Source organism: Myxocyprinus asiaticus, chromosome 14 (assembly GCF_019703515.2).
Source record: "Myxocyprinus asiaticus isolate MX2 ecotype Aquarium Trade chromosome 14, UBuf_Myxa_2, whole genome shotgun sequence".
Lineage (NCBI taxonomy): Eukaryota > Metazoa > Chordata > Actinopteri > Cypriniformes > Catostomidae > Myxocyprinus > Myxocyprinus asiaticus.
In genome coordinates, this window is record NC_059357.1 from 19,480,722 (window position 1) to 19,499,337 (window position 18,616).

Here is an 18,616-nt window from a genome sequence, read left to right on the forward strand (position 1 = left end):
TTCAGAATTATTTGCGTGACATTCTGGGCACTCAAATTTTACTTTGCCCCAGACTTTGCATTTTGGGCGATGGGGAAGTTATAAATTCGTGGGACAAATACATAAAAAATTGGGTTCTGACTGGCACAATGATTGGCAGACAAATTATATTAAGGGGATGGAAGTCAGACGGAGAGCCACCATTTCCAGAGTGGTGTGCGGAGATGGGGAGGGTGGCTTATGAGAAGATGATAGATGGAAGGCTGGGGCTGGAGGACTTATTTTTCAGGAAGTGGGGTAGGTATTTGGCAGTTATGGAGGACTCTAGGGGAAGGGATGAGGAGGGAGATGTTTAGTTTAATTATCCATGTTTACTATATATTTTATATTGTATTTATTTTTATTTATCTATTTTTTATTTTATTGTTTGTGTGTGTGTGTATTATTTTATGTGACCACAGGGGTGTTCTTTGGGGTAGGGTGGGGTTGGTGTTTGGGGAGGGATGTTAATGAGGTATAAAAGTTAAATGTTGATTCGATGTGTATATGTTGTGTTTTTCTCTGTTGTGTTTTTTCTTTGAATCAATAAAAAAATTTAATTACAAATTTTTTTTAAATAAAGCTTTGAAGAAAGTTAGCAATGTGAATTATTATTTTTTACTTCATAACTGTCCAATCTGTATAAGTAGCAGGCATTTAGAATAAAAAACTTCAGTGTTTCTCACTTCATACTCATAGTTTTGAATGAATACATCACATTCAGTCAGGTGGTCATATACAGTCTAGTTGCACAAATACTTCAACATATCTGAAGCTCAAATCAGATCAGAAATTCCACCTCTGCAGATGGTCGTAACTCCACACAGCTGCCATTCGACACTGCATTTGAAATAACTGACCTCTGGTCTGTCATCTGTCATTTGTCAGATGCAGTGAAAAGGTGGCTTTAGTCCAGTAAGATGAAAGAAAATTATCTGCAAAAATGTGATGAGTACTTATCAAGTTTAAATAAAATTGAAAGGAGTAAAAAGCAAAAAAAATTATTTCGAATTGTAATTAAGGAATAGTACAAGTATACCGTTTAAACTGCACTTGAGTAAAGTACAAATCCCCACCCCCCCAAAAGATCCTTAATTATAATACTTTAGTATTTTTACTCAATTACTTAACACCCCTGATCATTTCAGAAGACATATATTAAACCGCTGGAGTCTTATGGATTACTTTTATTCTGCCTTTATGTGATTTTTGGAGCTTAAGGGGTCTGGTCACCATTCACTTGCATTGTATGGAACAACAGAGCTAAATATTCTTCTTAAAATTTTCATTTGTATTTGGCAGAAGACAGAAAGTCATACACATCTGGGATGGCATGAGGGTGAGTAACTGATGAGAGAATTTCCATTTTTCATTTTCCCTTTAAAAATCACAAAAAGCACCATAAAGAGAGCCATACGACTTATGCGCCATATTCTAAGAGATCTGAAGACATTTGATGGTTTTGTGTTAAGTTGTCATTGAACTCGATTCGACTTCTACAAATCGGGTTAAATTTCAGTCTATTCCTCACACAAAGGCATCACATGGCTTCAGAAGACTTGGAAAATAATGCATGTGTCAAAAAAGTTATATGAACAACACTGAAAATAGTTTTATGGCGCACTTCTCATTTGAAGCTTGATATCACCAGTCCTGATTCACCTTAATTATATGCAAAAGGGTGGCCTGAATTTTGTTCAAAAATTCACCTTTTTGTGTTCCACAGATGTAAGTCATACAGGTTTTGAACCACATGAAGGTGAGTAAATTATGACAGAATATTAAATTTTGGGTCAACTATACTTTTAACCTTTGACCCACCTCTTTGACATCCCTTTGAAGCTTCTGATTGGCTTCCTCAGATTTAGCTAATTCCCTCCTGGCGGTTGTGAGCTGTTCCTCGATTTCTCCAACCTGTGCATGGGAAACATAGCTCAGACGTTAACATGTGCACATGATTGCATGCAAACACTCAACCAAGCCAACGAAACTTGGATGCATTCCAATGGTCTTGTCTCCCTCTGTCACTATTTTTTTAAGCTTGCAATGCTGTGTAGATCCACCAGAGGGAAGAAAAATGTGACACTGTTTTTTGCTCAGCATCTCCTCTGGTCCTGTATCTCTATGGCAACCATAGGAATGCCAGTCCTCCTTCTGCCTGGCTAACTGGAACCTTTTCTTCCAAAATGTGTCATTGCTTGGTGTGTGTCATACTGTATACCTTCTTCCACCCCATCTATCCCATATTTCCTCCATGCCCAACATACTAAAGATGGGTCACAATGGTCAACTAGAAGAAATGGGTTTATCTAGATTTTTTATTTATATATATATAAATATATATATATATATATATATATATATATATATATATATATATATATATATATATATATTTAGATGCTTTGCTTTAGAACACTGAAAGCATGCTTTGACTTGCTGTTAAGACAAATTTCATGGTAAAGGTTTGCGCAATTAAATTTATCCCCTTTAAAGTACCGCTGCTACAGCCATGCACATTCAGACAGATGTCTTGGGCCGTTGTGTAGCATCTCATGCTGTTTTTTGAGCATCCTGCCAAACTTTTAAGATGCCGTGTCAAGTTAAAAATAATCCTTTTTATAGTCGCGTCTCTGGACCCCTGCATTGGGTTCCATTCCTTCAAGCTGTTTTTAAACGTAAGAACATGCCTTATGTAAACGCTCCCTAAGAAACCCTTCCGATCGGGGTCAGGTGAACCTGAAACCAACCTAAATGTTGAGGGCTTCCTCAAGACCAACTAGTCCACTAGTTATTCAGGCAACAGGCTAGTTGATTTTAAAAATATTTAGTTTTGCACATCCCTACAACGTACATACATTATTTATGTATCACACACAAACACATATACTTACTTGTCTGCACATAAGAGCCAATCTCTCTTTCAACTGTGAAAGCTCTGCTCTCTGTCTCTCTATCTCTCCCTCTCTCTGTCTGTCAATCTCTCCATCATCCAAGATGGAGGAGGGTCCGTTCGGGAGCCGCTGTGTGAAGCAATGCAAAAACAGAGTGTGAGGAAAAGAACAATAAAAAATTCAAATGAAACAGTCATTATAAACAGTTATGACTCACCTCCTTTCCATTGTCCAAACCCCGTTCTCTCCTTTTAATCTGATCCCGCAAAGACAGGACCTAAGCATAACAGACAAATCTAAACATGCAGGACCATGACAAAGACCAGACTACTACTAGGTGTGGAAAAAATGTATATTTCAAAGTATTGCGATTAGGGCTGTCAATCAATTAAAATTGTTGGTCTAATTAATTACATGACATGCCGATTAATTCATTGAATTAATCGCAATTAATCACATATACTTATACATATTCGCAGAGAAAGCCCCCCAAATAACACTAATTCAATATATAATGATTAAATAATTATATTTCAATAATTATAAATATTATAAATATTACACAAGTAAAGCATTGATAAGACAATCCAAAAAATGGCTTTTAAAAGTACCAATATATTGTTTATTTCCATATTACTGAAAATAAGAATTGGCCTCTTGTCCACAGCAAACCATTTTGCAAATGAATTCGAATCTTTCCATAGTAAGGGTTATTATAAGGGCTTTTCTAAGGATGCATCAATGTACAGTGCACCTGCGTCAAACCAATTCTTTTGAAGCATCCCACTTTGTTTGTGTCGCTTCATAAACACAGTGTTTTAAGGTTGCTGTGTCAAGTTAAAAATAGTTTGAAATAGGGATGCAATGATAAGAATATATTTGGGCGATAGCGATACAGATTTTAACAAAAAATTATATTGTAAAGATATTTTAAGATATAATATTTTTTAAAACAAACAGAGATTGATCACCACTCAGAGTAAGCGTTTGACAACACAAAACATTCTGCGGCATTTGATCAACAAAGACTCAACGTACTGCAACGCAACGCACCAAAACACAACACAAACTCAGAAAAAGCTAAGAAAAGTCTATAACTTGTTTCAGCTAGACTGTGAGCGTTTTCATGTAATAAACACTGGAACCAAGGTACGCTATTCCCTCACATAGTTTTTCCCCGTTGACACTGATTTTTCACAGGCCAATGCTCTGTGCTATTTCTATGGCTCTACGAGGCAATTAAGCAAGAAGTTAAGCACTTGTTGTGCAGAGCATCCGTCTAATGACGAATATAAAAAGAAGTGAGGTAACACTTTATTTTACAATGTTCTTGTTACACATTTTACATGTATCGACTATAGTAATAACAGTCAATTATGCATAATTACAAACAACTAACCCTAAGCCAAACCCTTACCCTAACCCTAAACCTATAGTTAGTACATGTTGTTAATTAGTAATAATCAGTAATTACTTGTGTAATTACACTGTAACAAGGACACTAAGATAAAGTGTAACCAGACGTGATTAAAAGTGTAATTTTTGAGATACACTAATAACGATGATAAGAACGATTATTCGACTATTCGGGCAATTATTGGAACAATTAGCTCTTAACAGATTATTCAGCTTGTGCCCCAACTTAATAGGTTGTATTAAACGTGCTTACTAACAATAAAGAGGACAAAATCATCTTTTAAAAATACCTCTAAATAACATTCACTGAAGTAAACAGGAAAAAAAATAATTTTATTAAGTTTAATTCAGTAAAGAAATTCACTGCAACAAATCCTATTGTTATCAAGTGTTTTTGTCTTGTTTTCCATTTAAAATTGTCTAAAAATCCTTAAAACAAGATACATTTACTTGAGAAGCACCATATAAGATATTTAGACTTGCTTTAAGAGAATGTATCTTAAATATAAGTGCATTTTTTCACTTGGTTATACTGCTGCGAGTGCAGTAAAGACAAAATATACTTCTATTCAAGATTCTCTAAAAGCAAGTCTAAATATCTTATATGCTGCTTCTCAGGTGAATGCATCTTTTTTAAAGGATTTTTAGATATTTTAAAATATTTGTATTTTTAATATTATATTCAACATTCTCAGATAATTTTTTTTTCTTCTGCAGTATAGCCGCTAAAAAAATTTACATTGTTTTAAAGGAGTTTTAGATATTTATATTGTAAAACAAGCCAAAACAAAAACAAATCAAAAATGGACTTTGTTGCAGTGTATAATGGGGAGAAGACCACCCTCTCTCATCATTCTGTTCACTTCAATCCATCTTTAACTCACAAAAAAACAAACTCATTAATAAAGGTGTGTATTGCCAATTTTCTTCACGATAAGAAATGCACAGTGACACATATATTATGATTCAATAAATCGCGAGCCATCACGTTATAATCTAGCTGCATTAAGCACACGCACGAGTGACAAGCGTCCCCAGAGTGTGCATCAGCCTGGTGCAGTTTCAGTCGCTCCCCCTTAGATCAGGACATTCACGCAACTCACAGAAGAGGCACTGACTGCACAGAGAAATGACAGTTTCTGAGTTTGTAGTTATTTACATGACCTGCTTCCATGTTATTTGAACTTTAATAAAGCTATAACGCATTAAATATAACTGCATTAAAGATGTAACGCTGGGGTGTTTCCTTTAAAGACGCTCGACACGCATGTTTTGCTCCAGCTCCACTTATTTAACAACAAGAGTGCTTCTGTATTTACTTATTTTGTATTTTTACATTATAATTCCCTCATACTTTGCGATCTACATCACCTGAAGCTGTGTAATTCTTCCTCTCCTCAATCAGGCGCGAGCTGCAGTGCTGCTCTCGTGCGTCATCATTAGAGTTTAATGTGATCTCATGTTACGTTAAATGAGATCAAATGACTATTCGACAACGAAAATTTTTGTCGACAATTTTTTATTGTCGACGTTGTCGATAACGTCAACTAATAGTTTCAGCCCTATACACTAAACATTAAGAATTACAATATTATGGTTGCATGACCCAGATAAAGATATCATTTCGTATTGCCAGGTCCCTGTTGATTCCCATCCCTAAATGCCACAAACTGAGAGAAAAAGAGGCACAAACATGTATTATGATAGTATGATGCTCACCTCATTTGTGGACGCCTCCAGCTCTTCTTCTAGAACAGCGACTCTCTCTAAAGCCACACGCAATCTCTCACGCACCTGAGGGACAGAGGAACAATAGACAATGAATCAGCAGGGAAAAGCTGTCTAAGAATAATAATAAAGCACTTCTTTGAATAGACACAGGTATTCTTAAGACATGTAGCTGTTTACAGTACATTTGCACACATTAATAATGTTCTTTTAAGTTTTTGACTGAAACTAAAGTGAAAGTCAAAGTCAAATGTATTCTGATTTAGGGGTTTCTAATCTTTTTTTACCCAAAACCCTATGATTTAAAATATTTACTAGTAATAGTAAATAGAAGTGTTAAATTTGAATAAATAGCTGTAATGAATTTCGCCTCATCTTCATTTTGTTTCTATCACATAATGAAAAAAATGAATTCAGCCATTTTTAAAAGATCAAGTAATTGTCTTATTATTTATTCATAGTGATTTATTTCTTCTTTATTATACATGTTTATTTAATCTGATTCAGCTTTAGGATTTGACATCCAAGCATTATCCAAGCCCTGCATTTCCATCACAGTCTCACAAACTCCACTGTAATTTGTGAACCCGCAATTGGGAAATGATGGCTTTGGCTTAATATGTAACCATGGGGACAATTATCAATGGTTGACAATTAAAGGGTTATAATTTTGTGTCTTGAGGATAACACTGTGTCCCAACTAAGTGCAATGAGACTTTCCATTAAAACTTTTAACAAAGTTTCCATTAAGTAATATTTCTGTCCTCACTAAAAGCAAAACTGCTGCACTGATGTGACAAAAACACATCCTATCAGAACATATTTGATGTTTAATATACAGCTACAGCATGCAGTGGAATTCTGAACCAAAGAGATTTCACTCTGGGTGGGACTAAGTAGTGCAACATGACAAAAATAGAAACCAAACGACAAATGACAAAATGTTGCTCTTTGCTTGACATGGTCGATGACAAAAAGCATTAAAATGGAAGAAATAGGATTTATGATGTGGCGTTTTACTACGTCACACAGGATTAAGACAGTGTAGGATAGGTGCATGCAGAGGTGGGTAGTAGTGCACTACATTTACTCCGTTACATTTACTTGAGTACATTTTTGGAGAAAATGTACTTTTAAGAGTAGGTTTAATAGTGGGTACTTATTACTCTTACTCAAGTAAATATCTACTGAAATTTTTTTAACGTTTACTTCGTTACAGTGGGCAATGTTCCTGTCGTTACATTACTGGTTTTAATTAAATAAGTTTTAATAAATGCGTAATTTATTGAGCGAGTTTTGAATGGGACTTTTACGACAGCGGAACTTTACAGTTGCGCTTTGTCACTCTAGTCGAGCTCATCATTGCAGCAGCAGGAAGAGCTCAAAACAAACACTTTTGTCATGCAATGCCTTCATTTTACACCAAGACAAGTGGACATTTCAAGATTAGAATTGCAGCTTCAAATTAAGAAAACTCGTTGCGGTGAGTTTTGGCTTTTGTGATGACGTGAGCTTGTCTGTGTTGTGGTGACAGTCATTTTCAGGGTGATTCTGTAACTATGGGCTTTTATGACCTCCGTTTCTAAGTGTACATTTTTATATCAGTGCTGAAATACATCAGTGTCTACTGTATAAATCCATCTAAATATCCACGTTATGTGAATGCATTTTGCTCTGTCTATCGTGTGCGTGTGTGATTACTGGAGTGCATCTCTGTGCATGCACACTACACAGCAAGTTTGCGTTTGACAGATGCGGCGCATTTTCTCATGGACAACAGAGAACAAGCTCTGAACTTAAATATGCTTAACACGCTTCCAAATACAGAGATAAGGTGCAGTTTACTCTTACTGTACAGAACTAATGATCTAAATACTTTCTACACTGAAAATACTGTAATTAAACTGAACTAAGAATCCATGCAGGACTTTAAAAAGCTGTGAAATAGCGAAGGTAGCCATTAATAAAGCATGATCTTGCTTCATTTTATTCAGCATTATATATGATTGGGCCTGTGGAATATTTTTTACATTTTACACCATAATATTTACTAGAAATTAGTTTACAAACATCTCTTTTAATTTACAGATTCATCCAAATCTGACAAGCATCCTATCAAAGTGATAGTTCAGCCATAAATTAATGTTCTGTCATCATTTCCCCACTCTCATGTTGTTCCAAACCTGTGTGACTTTCTGTTTTTTGTGGAACCCAAAAGATGTTAGACAGAATGTTAGGGACTGACAGTCTCAGTCACCATTCCCATTTAAAATATGGAGGAAAAAAACATGCAGTATTGATGTAAAATAAAAATGTAAATGGTAACTGAGAATAACATTCTGTCTGACATCTCCTTTATTTTGTTGCACTGAAGAAAGTAATTCATACAGGTTTGGAACAACATGAGGGTGAATGATGAAATAATTCTTAAATGATTATTATTATTATTATTATGTAATACATGTTAAATGTATTTTATGTAATGGAATATTGGGGAGTAAATGTCCGTTATGTTACATATGAAAGTAACTAGTTACTACTTGAGTATTCTTTTAATTGGATACTTTTTTACTCTTACTCAAGTAATTGTTTACATCATTACTTTTACTTCTACTTGAGTAACTTTTTTTTTCAAGTAATTGTACTAATTCTACTCTACCCACCTCTGGGTGCATGACAGTGAAGTGTAGGGCTGCTGACCTTTTCATCCAGGGCTTTGTGATGTTCAAAAAGAGACTTGAGGGCCTTGAGCACCTCCACCTCACTGGAGACTCCAGCAGGAGATTGAGCCTGCCTCTTTACCACAGTCATCCTCAGAGAACGCTCGTGTCGAGATACCAGACACTCCAGATGCTCCAGAAGCAGCTAGACACAACCAGGGGAAAACAACGAAAACAAAAAACAGAGAAAGTGAGAATATTGGCCTGTACAGTGGCCCCAAAATGTTTTTGGATACTTGTCACACTTTTAGACCTTTCCTCAGAATTAACTTCACTTTTCTTAGCCATTTATGCAAATACTTTTAAACAAACAGTCTCATTGGTGATTTTTGTGTGGATGTATGGAGTCAGTTCTCCTCAAGTTCACACAAGTCTCCTTGTAGAGTAACCACAGGTTCATCACATTAACTATGGACATGTTCCACAAGTATTCAAATACTTATTTTCTTTATGTTGAACAATAAATCTATTGTTTTATCATTTGAAACAAACTTTTTTTTTTTGTAAAATGTCTTGCTTAAAATGTGTGTTTGTGCTATATTTCTTTAAAATGAATGCCACTTGGTTAGGTATTTTATCTAATGAAAGGAAAATTCATACATTTTTAAGTGAGTCTACATCCATTTGGGGGTCACTGTATATAGGCAAGTTAAGTATGGGATATCACACCCCCAACCAAATCATTTATTAAAAACAAACACTCTAAACACAAAAGCACAAACAGACAGATAATATAAAGAGGATATGATGTTTGAACTCTCTCTCTTGATCACTCTCTCTCTCTCTTTCACACACAAGATTATGGTTATAGAATTACTGACCCGTGTATTGTTCCTCTCCGCCTTGAGCTCAGCAATCTCCTCCTCTCTCTCCAGCAGCTGCTCCCGACATACATTCAGCTCTTTGGTCAAAACAGCAAACTCCTGCTCACACACACAAACACACCCACAACAGAAAATTAGCTCTTGTCTCAACCTTGCAGACTCTTACCTATCAACACAGCAAATAAACCAATAAGTCTAGTGCTGTGGTCAGCCTAAAATATACTACAATCCTTTAAAACCACTTACTCATCAAACCACACACAATTAATGTGCAAATAAACACATGCATGCATTCATTATGTTGTACACTTCATCACACAAACACCATCATACATCCACACGTGACACAAATACAATCACACATCAGCACATTCAACACCAGGACTGCACAATTTGGTTTTATATTGTGACTATTTTGACAAATGTGGCAACTGGGGTTTAAAATAAACATTTAAGATCTTACATTGCTGCTTGCTTAGATATCAAGGCTAAAAGTCTTTTATCCCCCAAATTAAGTCTTGGTTTGCCCACGCTCTTTTCTCTTTAAAAAAACAAAAACAAAATGAGTCCTCTTTCAGTTGACCCAAAAGTGAACTGAGTGGAATAGAACTTTGCATTCACATATACTTAAACTAGTGTTTATTTTTTTTAATAGTGATTAATCGCATTAATTTTTTGTAGTTAATCCCGATCAATCGCAGATTTTAAAAGTGCTGAAATTTGACACTATAAATACTTATTTTCTTGTCAAAATTCATTTATTTCCATTTTAGGAAAGAAAACAAAACAATATGTAGCAATATAATTTTTATTAACATTTTCCAAACAAAGCCTTCCACAATATAAAGACAATGCACTAAAACAGTGCTTTCCAAACTTTTTACAGTGGCGTACCCCTCCAAACATTCAACATCCTTTCGCGTACCCCCTCTCTAACACATAGATAACATTCACACAAGGTATTTTGAAAATATGTATATCTAACACAATTATCTTTGTAAAACAACTCCCTTATATTAAATTATTATTATGATAAATAAAAAGTTATTTTTGTACATGTTTTGTACAAAATTTGTTATATTAATCATATACATCTTGAATAAATGGCTTATGCTAGATATGATATAACTGCATAACTTGAAAACACCCCCCTCATAGCGTCGTGGTACGCAAGAATAGCGTTCGGTTCTGTGCCTGGAATTGCACATCACTGCAGATACGGCATTGCCGGCCGACTTCGAGCATTGCGGGTAAGTATCTGTGCAATTGCGCAGTCAGCTCAAGGTGCTTTTTTATGTCACATTTGACACTGTTAGCAAGGCTGATCTCATCTGCTGAAAAAGCATCATGCAACAATGTAAAAACAGGTCTCTAGCGTGCGAGCAAAATGTGAGTGAAAATTACTGTGTGAATGTGGAAAATTATTTGGCCACACCGGATGTCTGACACCTGTCATCAACGCTTATGAACTTATACCATCAGAATCAAAACTCACTATGCATCTAACCTTAAAAAATAAAATTGTGTTTTAAACTGGAAAAAAAACCAAACAGACAAATTAAAATCGTGGATGAATGACATGTGCGAGTCTGGTAAAACAGTGAAGTATCAATTTTACTTGCTATCACTATGCTACGTCACCTAGCAGTGTGCTGGGCTTGTGAAAAAAGATACAAATATTTATCTGACCTTTATGACACAACCATTTTGGTGTTTCTACACTAGAGGGAACACCCAGGGGTACGTGTACCCCAGTTTGGGAAACACTGCACTAAAATATCACAAATTCAAGTAACATTAAACGTTTCCCAAAATCAAACTTGGAGTTTGACTAATTGAAAGAGCTAGTCCCCAGGTAGGTTGCATATTTATTGCAGTGGGCATTAAATCCCTTAAACTGTCATCCTCCACAATATTAATTTGCCTGTAGACTGTGGCTATCCGCTTTGTTACAGCAATTGTGAAGCTGCGTTCATGATTCGTGTCAGAGCGTCAATGCCAGCGTCATGCACCGCTTTGAACTCACCGTGAAAAACGCTTGCAAACAAAAATGTCATTCTGCGTTTTGGTGATAGTTAGATTTGGTGTGCTTCTCTGGTAATTAAAACGTGCCTTACATAGGCTGAAAAATACTTGATTTCTATTACAAGTCCCATCTATGTTTGTTTTGTACATCAAATAGTGTTAAGAGGTCCTTTCTCCATCATTTTATCACTGACAGGGAAGCGCTGTCAAAGACTCTTTTATTTACTGAGATAACAACCTCAAAGGAGAGAGCGTAACAGTTAACTAACATGTTAAGAAGACAGTTCCGCCCATAGAATATCTATGGAACCTCCGCGTTATGCTACTTTATACTTAGCTTGTAGGCTCTCCTTGGTAGAAGGGCTCTGGTGCTGTGGTGTGTGTATCAGGGTAATGACTCCGGGCGGACACATTACTAAGGTTCTGCCCTTCACACCAGTGTTTATGCTGTATTAACGGTAAATGCGTTAATCGCGATTAAGAAAAATTAACGCGTTAAACTTTTTGAATTAATCACATGCGTTAATGTGTTAAATCTGACAGCTCTGACCTAAACGTAAAAATGGAGAAAACGTAACCACGTCCCAAGATTTAATTTCTTTGCAGCAACCATTTTCAGATGCAGAAAACACTGTACCAGAAACAATGTCGCCCTTGCACTTTAAAGCAACAAGAGCAGACTTTATTTATTTCATTGAATTGCAGGTTTTTGCAGTTGAATCATTGCACAAAGCACATGGAACAACACATAGAGACCATATCACCTAGATATCATATAGTGACTGCGTCTGTTCTCCGAACTACCAAACACAAACCCCTCACTAAATCATTTAGAAAAAATGTGATTAAAGTCAAACTGAAAAAAAGAAAAAAAAAAATTACGATAAACATCATATAAAGGTAGAGTTACTAAACATTAGATCTCGTTCTACCAAAACACTAATTGTAAATTAAATTATTACAGATCATAGTTTGGATGCACTATGTTTGACTGAAACCTGGCTTAAACCATATGAAAATATTAGTTTAAAAGAATCTTCTGCCTCAGTTTATTGTTATAAACATGAGCCTCGTCTGAAGGGTCGAGGAGGAGGTGTTGCTACAATTTACAGTGAAGTTTTTGGTGTTACTCAGAGGACAGGATATAAGTTTAAGTCTTTTGCCTATGCTACAGTACACAGATCACCCAGGCCGTACTCAGATTTCCTTGGTGAATTTGAAAATGTTCTATCAGATCTAGTAGTTAATGTAGATAGAGCTTTAATTGTTGGTGACTTCAACATTCATATAGATAATGAAAATGACACATTGGGATTAGCATTTATCGATATTCTCAACTCTCTTGGAGTCAGACAAAATGTGACAGGACCAACACATCACCATAATCATATGCTAGATTGAATTCTGTCATATGGAGTTGATGTTGATACTATAGAAATTCTACCACAGAGTGATGACATATCAGATCATTACCTCGTCGCTTGTTTGCTGCGATCAGCTAATGTCACTCAATCTACACCACGCTATCATTCAGGTAGATCTATTCTTTTGACCACTAAAGATAGCTTCACTAATAATCTTACAGAATTGTCTCACATACTCAGTAAGCCAAAAAGTCTAGAAGAACTTGATGTAATAACAGAAAATATAAATACAGTCTTCTCTAGCACTCTTGATAGTGTCATCCCCCTTCGATTAAAGAAAATTGAAGAAAAAAGCCCCGCACCATGGTACAATAATCACACTCATGCTCTCAAGAGAGCAGCTCAGAAAATGGAGTGCAAGTGGAAGAATACAAAATTAATGGTATTTCATGGTGCATGGAAGCAAAGTGTCTGTAGCTACAGACAGGCACTAAAGTCAACATATTTTAGCAGACTCATAGAAAATAACCACAACAATCCTAGGTGTTTATTTAGTACTGTGGCTAAATTGGTTAGGAATAAAGCATCGACTGAACATCAACAGATATTCCATCACAGCACAATAATAATGACTTCATGAATTTCTTTACTGATAAAATTGAAATAATCAGAAATAAAATTGGAACTATGCAGTCAACTGTCACAGCACCTCAAAAAACAGTGTCTCATAATTTTCCTCACGAGCAACTTCAATCCTTCGCTGTCATAGGTCATGAAGAGCTAAGAAAACTTAACAAAAAATCAAAAGCCACAACATTTATGTAAGATCCAATACCAACTAAGCTCTTAAAAGAGGTATTCCCTGTAATCTCAGAACCTCTTCTTAATATTATTAACTCCTCGCTATTCTTAGGACATGTCCCAAGAAATGTTAAAATGGCAGTCATCAAATCGCTTATTAAGAAGCTACAGCTTGATCCTGGAGAATTGGTTAATTACAGACTGATTTCAAATCTACCATTTATGTCAAAAATACCAGAAAAGGTAGTGTCCTCCCAACTATGTTCATTTCTACAGAGAATTGGTATATATGAACAATTTCAGTCAGGATTTAGGCCCCATCACAGTACAGAGACTGCACTTATCAGAGTTATAAATTACTTGCTCTTATCATCTAATTGTGGCTGCATTTCTCTTCTAGTGCTTTTAGATCTTAGTGCTGCCTCTGACACGATAGATTACGACATTTTCTTGAATAGGCTGGAGAATTATGTTGGGATTAGTGGACTTGCATTAGCATGGTTTAGATCCTATTTATCAGACCGCTACCACTTTCTATGTGTAAATGAGGAACTCTCAGATCAAATAAAAGTTAAGTATGGAGTGCCATGGGGCCTGGGAAGCTCAGCGAGTAAAGACGCTGACTACCACCCCTGGAGTCGCGAGTTCGAATCCAGGGCATGCTGAGTGACTCCAGCCAGGTCTCCTAAGCAACCAAATTGGCCCGGTTGCTAGGCAGGGTAGACTCACATGGGGTAACCTCCTTGTGGTCGCTATAATGTGGTTCTCACTCTCGGTGGGGCGCATGGTGAGTTGTGCGTAGATGCCACGTAGAATAGCGTGAAGCCTCCTCACGTGCTATGTCTCCGCGGTAACAAGCTCAACAAGCCACGTGATAAGATGCGCGGATTGACAGTCTCAGACAGAGGCAACTGAGATTTGTCCTCCGCCACCCAGATTGAGGCGAGTCACTACGCCACCATGAGGACTTAGAGCGCATTGGGAATTGGGCATTCCAAATTGGGGAGAAAAAAAAAAGTATGGAGTGCCACAGGCATCAGTTTTAGGGCCTCTGATTTTCTCCCTTATACATGCTTCCCCTAGGAGATATTATCAGGAATCATGAAATAAGTTTCCACTGATATTCCAATGATACCTAACTTTATATTTCTTCTAAACCCAACTAAAATTCACAATTCTCCAAATTAGCAGAGTGTATCAATGAAATCAAAGACTGGATGGGCAGAAATTTCTTTCTACTTAATTATGACAAAACAGAGGCATTAATTATTGGACCAAAAACCTCTAAAAATAAGCCGCTAAGATATCATTTGACTCTTGAAGGATGTACTGTTACGTCGACTTCTATAGCGAAGAACTTGGGTGTTATATCTGATACCAATCTGTCCTTTGAAAATCAAATTTCCAGTGTTTGTAGAACAGCATTCTTCCACCTCAGAAATATTGCTAAGTTCTGACATATGCTCTCTGTTGCCAAAAAACTAATTCATGCATTCATGACCTCAAGACTAGATTATTGTACTGCATTACTGGGAGGATGTCCAGCAAGTTCAATAAATAAACTTCAGTTGGTTCAAAATGCAGCTGCCAGAGTGCTGACTAGAACCAAGAAATATGATCATATTAGCCCCATTTTATCATCGTTACATTGGCTACCAGTTCAATTTCGTATTAATTAAAAAATTCCATTAACTAAATACAAAGCTTTGAATGGTCTAGCTCCACAGTACTTAAATGACCTTCTGACATGCTATACTCAATCATGTTCATTACGATCACAAAATTCTGGCTTGTTAATAGTACCTAGAATATCAAGATCCTTTTCCTATTTGGCACCTAAACTATGGAATTGTCTCCCTAACACTGTTCGGGACGCAGACACACTCAGTTTAAGTCTAGACTAAAGACCCATCTATTTAGCCAGGCATACACCTAATTTATTCATCAACTCATAATTAGGCTGCATTAGTTAGGTCTGCCGGAACCAGAAACATCTATCATGATCTATAACTCTGTATAAAACTGAATGACATCTACGCTAATATTATTCTATTTGTTACTAGAGCCGGCCAGATCCAGCTCCGTTCCTGCTTGGTGTCGGACTCCACTGCTATGTGTCTCTTAATGATGACTAAATGCAGCCGGTGCTAGACAGACATCACTTCAGTCTTTAATGATGAATTTAAGCAGATGAACTGATGCCAACTCCAACTGTAAGACATGGGATACTTCATATGCCACTGCCAGAACCTTGGATTTAGGATGGACCCCACTGAACCTCACCGAAATGACCTGCTGGTTAACTGCGATGCACCACATTGATCTCTGCCTGCATCACCTTTGTCTATTGATGGACTACACTCTTGAAATGGAATACACAGACTATCATATAATTGCCAACAAAAGCCTTCATCAGCCAACTAACAAAGGACAATACATCTATGTGAACTTCTGCAGTTAATCCAGGATGGACTTCAAAGACATTAGTTATTAATCTTACAGTTCATAAAAAAAATTTTTTTTTTAAACACTGGACCTTAACACTTATTTAATTTACTAACCTTAAACCATGACCTGCACATAAATAACTTATACTGGCATTATATTCATGCTGGTTAGCCAGAGGGGAACTGGCCTCCACAGTGAGCCTGGTTTCTCCCAAGGTTATTCTTCTCCATTAACCAACATCTTATGGAGTTTTGTGTTCCTTGCCACAGTCGCCTTCAGCTTGCTCACAGGGGTTCTAAATGCAATTATTATTTAATTATTACATTTTTATACACAATTTACAGTCATAATTAATCAAACTATACAATGATCTCTCTAAGACTTTATAGATATTACAGTTATATTTTTTGTTAATGCATGATTTTCTGTAAAGCTGCTTTGAAATGATGTGTGTTGTGAAAAGCGCTATATAAATAAAAATGACTTGACTTGACAAAGCCATGTCGCTATTCCACAGCCATATCAAGGTTTTATTTTGATTAATTGTGCAGCACTACCTCACACAAACACTATCACACATCCACACCATCACACATTCACAGACTCAACACAATTACACATCCACACACTGACACAACACCATCAGACATCCACAAACCATTGCACTAACACTATCATACATCCAGGCACTCAACACCACCACACAAACACTATCACACATCCACACACTCAACACTATCACTCATTACCACACTACACACCTTCACACATTCACACACTTAAAACCATAACACAAACACTATCATATATCCACACACTATCACTCATTCACAAGCTACACACCATCACAGAAACTCTATCACACATTCAGACACTAAACACCATGAGACATCCAGACACTCAACACCATCACGCATCCATACAACATCACACAAAAATCATCACACATCCACTCACTGAACACTATCACACTTCCAAACACTGACTCATCACACAATCACAAACCATCACGTAAAACACTATCATCCATCAAGGCACTCAACACCATCAGAAAAACACTATCACACATCCACACACTCAACACTATCACTCATTCACAGACTAAACATCAGCACACAAACATTATCACACATTCACACATTCAACACCATCACACATCCAAATACTCAACACTATCATAAATTCATACACTCAACACCATCACACATCGACACACTCAACCCCATCACACACCCAACACCATCATAGATCTACACACCATTGCACAAACACTATCACATATTCAAACACTCAACATTATCACACAAACACAATCACATATCCACACACTCCAACACCATTACACACCACTGCACAAACACTATCACACATCCACACACTTAACACACCACACAAACACTATAACACATCCACACACTCAACACATCACACAAACACTATCACATATCCACACACTTAGCACACCACACAAACACTATAACACATCCACAAACTCAACACCATCTCACAAACACTATAACATATCCATAAACTCAAATCCATCAACAGCCACTTTAACACATCAACACACTCAACACATAACACAAATACTATCATACATCCACACACTTTATACCATTACACAAACATTTTCACACATTCACACACTCAACACATCACACAAACACTATCACACATCCACAAACTTAATACTATTACACAAACACTTTCACACATCCACACACTAAACAACCACTACCACACATCCACACACTTAATTTCATTACACAAACACTTCCACATATCCACACACTCAACACCATCACACACCCACACACCATCACACAAACAATATCACACATCCACACACTCAATGCCGTTACACAAACACTATCACATATCACACACACAACACCCTTACATATCCAGACACCATCACATAAACACTATCATACACTGCCAAAAAGTCACCGTTTGGATTTAAATAAGCAGATACTTAAGAGCCTATGACTGGATCCTTATTGCAGTGATTAATATGTTTCAGTTGGAAAAAATTATTGTAACCCTAACTGATGCAGTGTGTAGCTTCTCATTTCTTCAACAACTATGTCGGAAGACGTATCCCGTGGTCATGGAGAAGATGTTACTGTGTTTCAGAAGGGGCAAATTATTGACCTGCATCAAGCAAAGAAAACAACTAAGGAGATTGCTGAAATCACAGGAATTGGGTTAAAAACTGTCCAACGCATTATTAAAACCTTGAAGGATAGTGGTGAACCATCAGTTCCGCGGAAGAAATGTGGTCTAAAAAAAATCTTGAATGATCAATCGCTTGGTGAAGTCACATCGACAGTAGAACTCATGGCTATGTTTAATAGTGAAAGTAAGAGCATTTCCAC

The 18,616-nt window shown here is 36.6% G+C and overlaps 1 protein-coding gene across 3 annotated transcripts in view; it reads right to left on the reverse strand.

Moving 5' to 3' along the window:
- ppfia3 (PTPRF interacting protein alpha 3) overlaps window positions 1-18,616 on the reverse strand; it is an 80,648-nt gene that overhangs the window by 43,676 nt on the left and 18,356 nt on the right. For all 3 annotated transcript variants that reach the window (XM_051716866.1, XM_051716867.1, XM_051716868.1), the window contains exons 3-8: window positions 9,598-9,699; window positions 8,757-8,921; window positions 6,048-6,122; window positions 3,130-3,189; window positions 2,913-3,041; window positions 1,840-1,932 (exon numbers count right to left, since the gene is read on the reverse strand). In XM_051716866.1, the coding sequence (XP_051572826.1) occupies window positions 1,840-1,932; window positions 2,913-3,041; window positions 3,130-3,189; window positions 6,048-6,122; window positions 8,757-8,921; window positions 9,598-9,699 (624 nt within the window). The remainder of the gene's footprint in view (window positions 1-1,839; window positions 1,933-2,912; window positions 3,042-3,129; window positions 3,190-6,047; window positions 6,123-8,756; window positions 8,922-9,597; window positions 9,700-18,616) is intronic.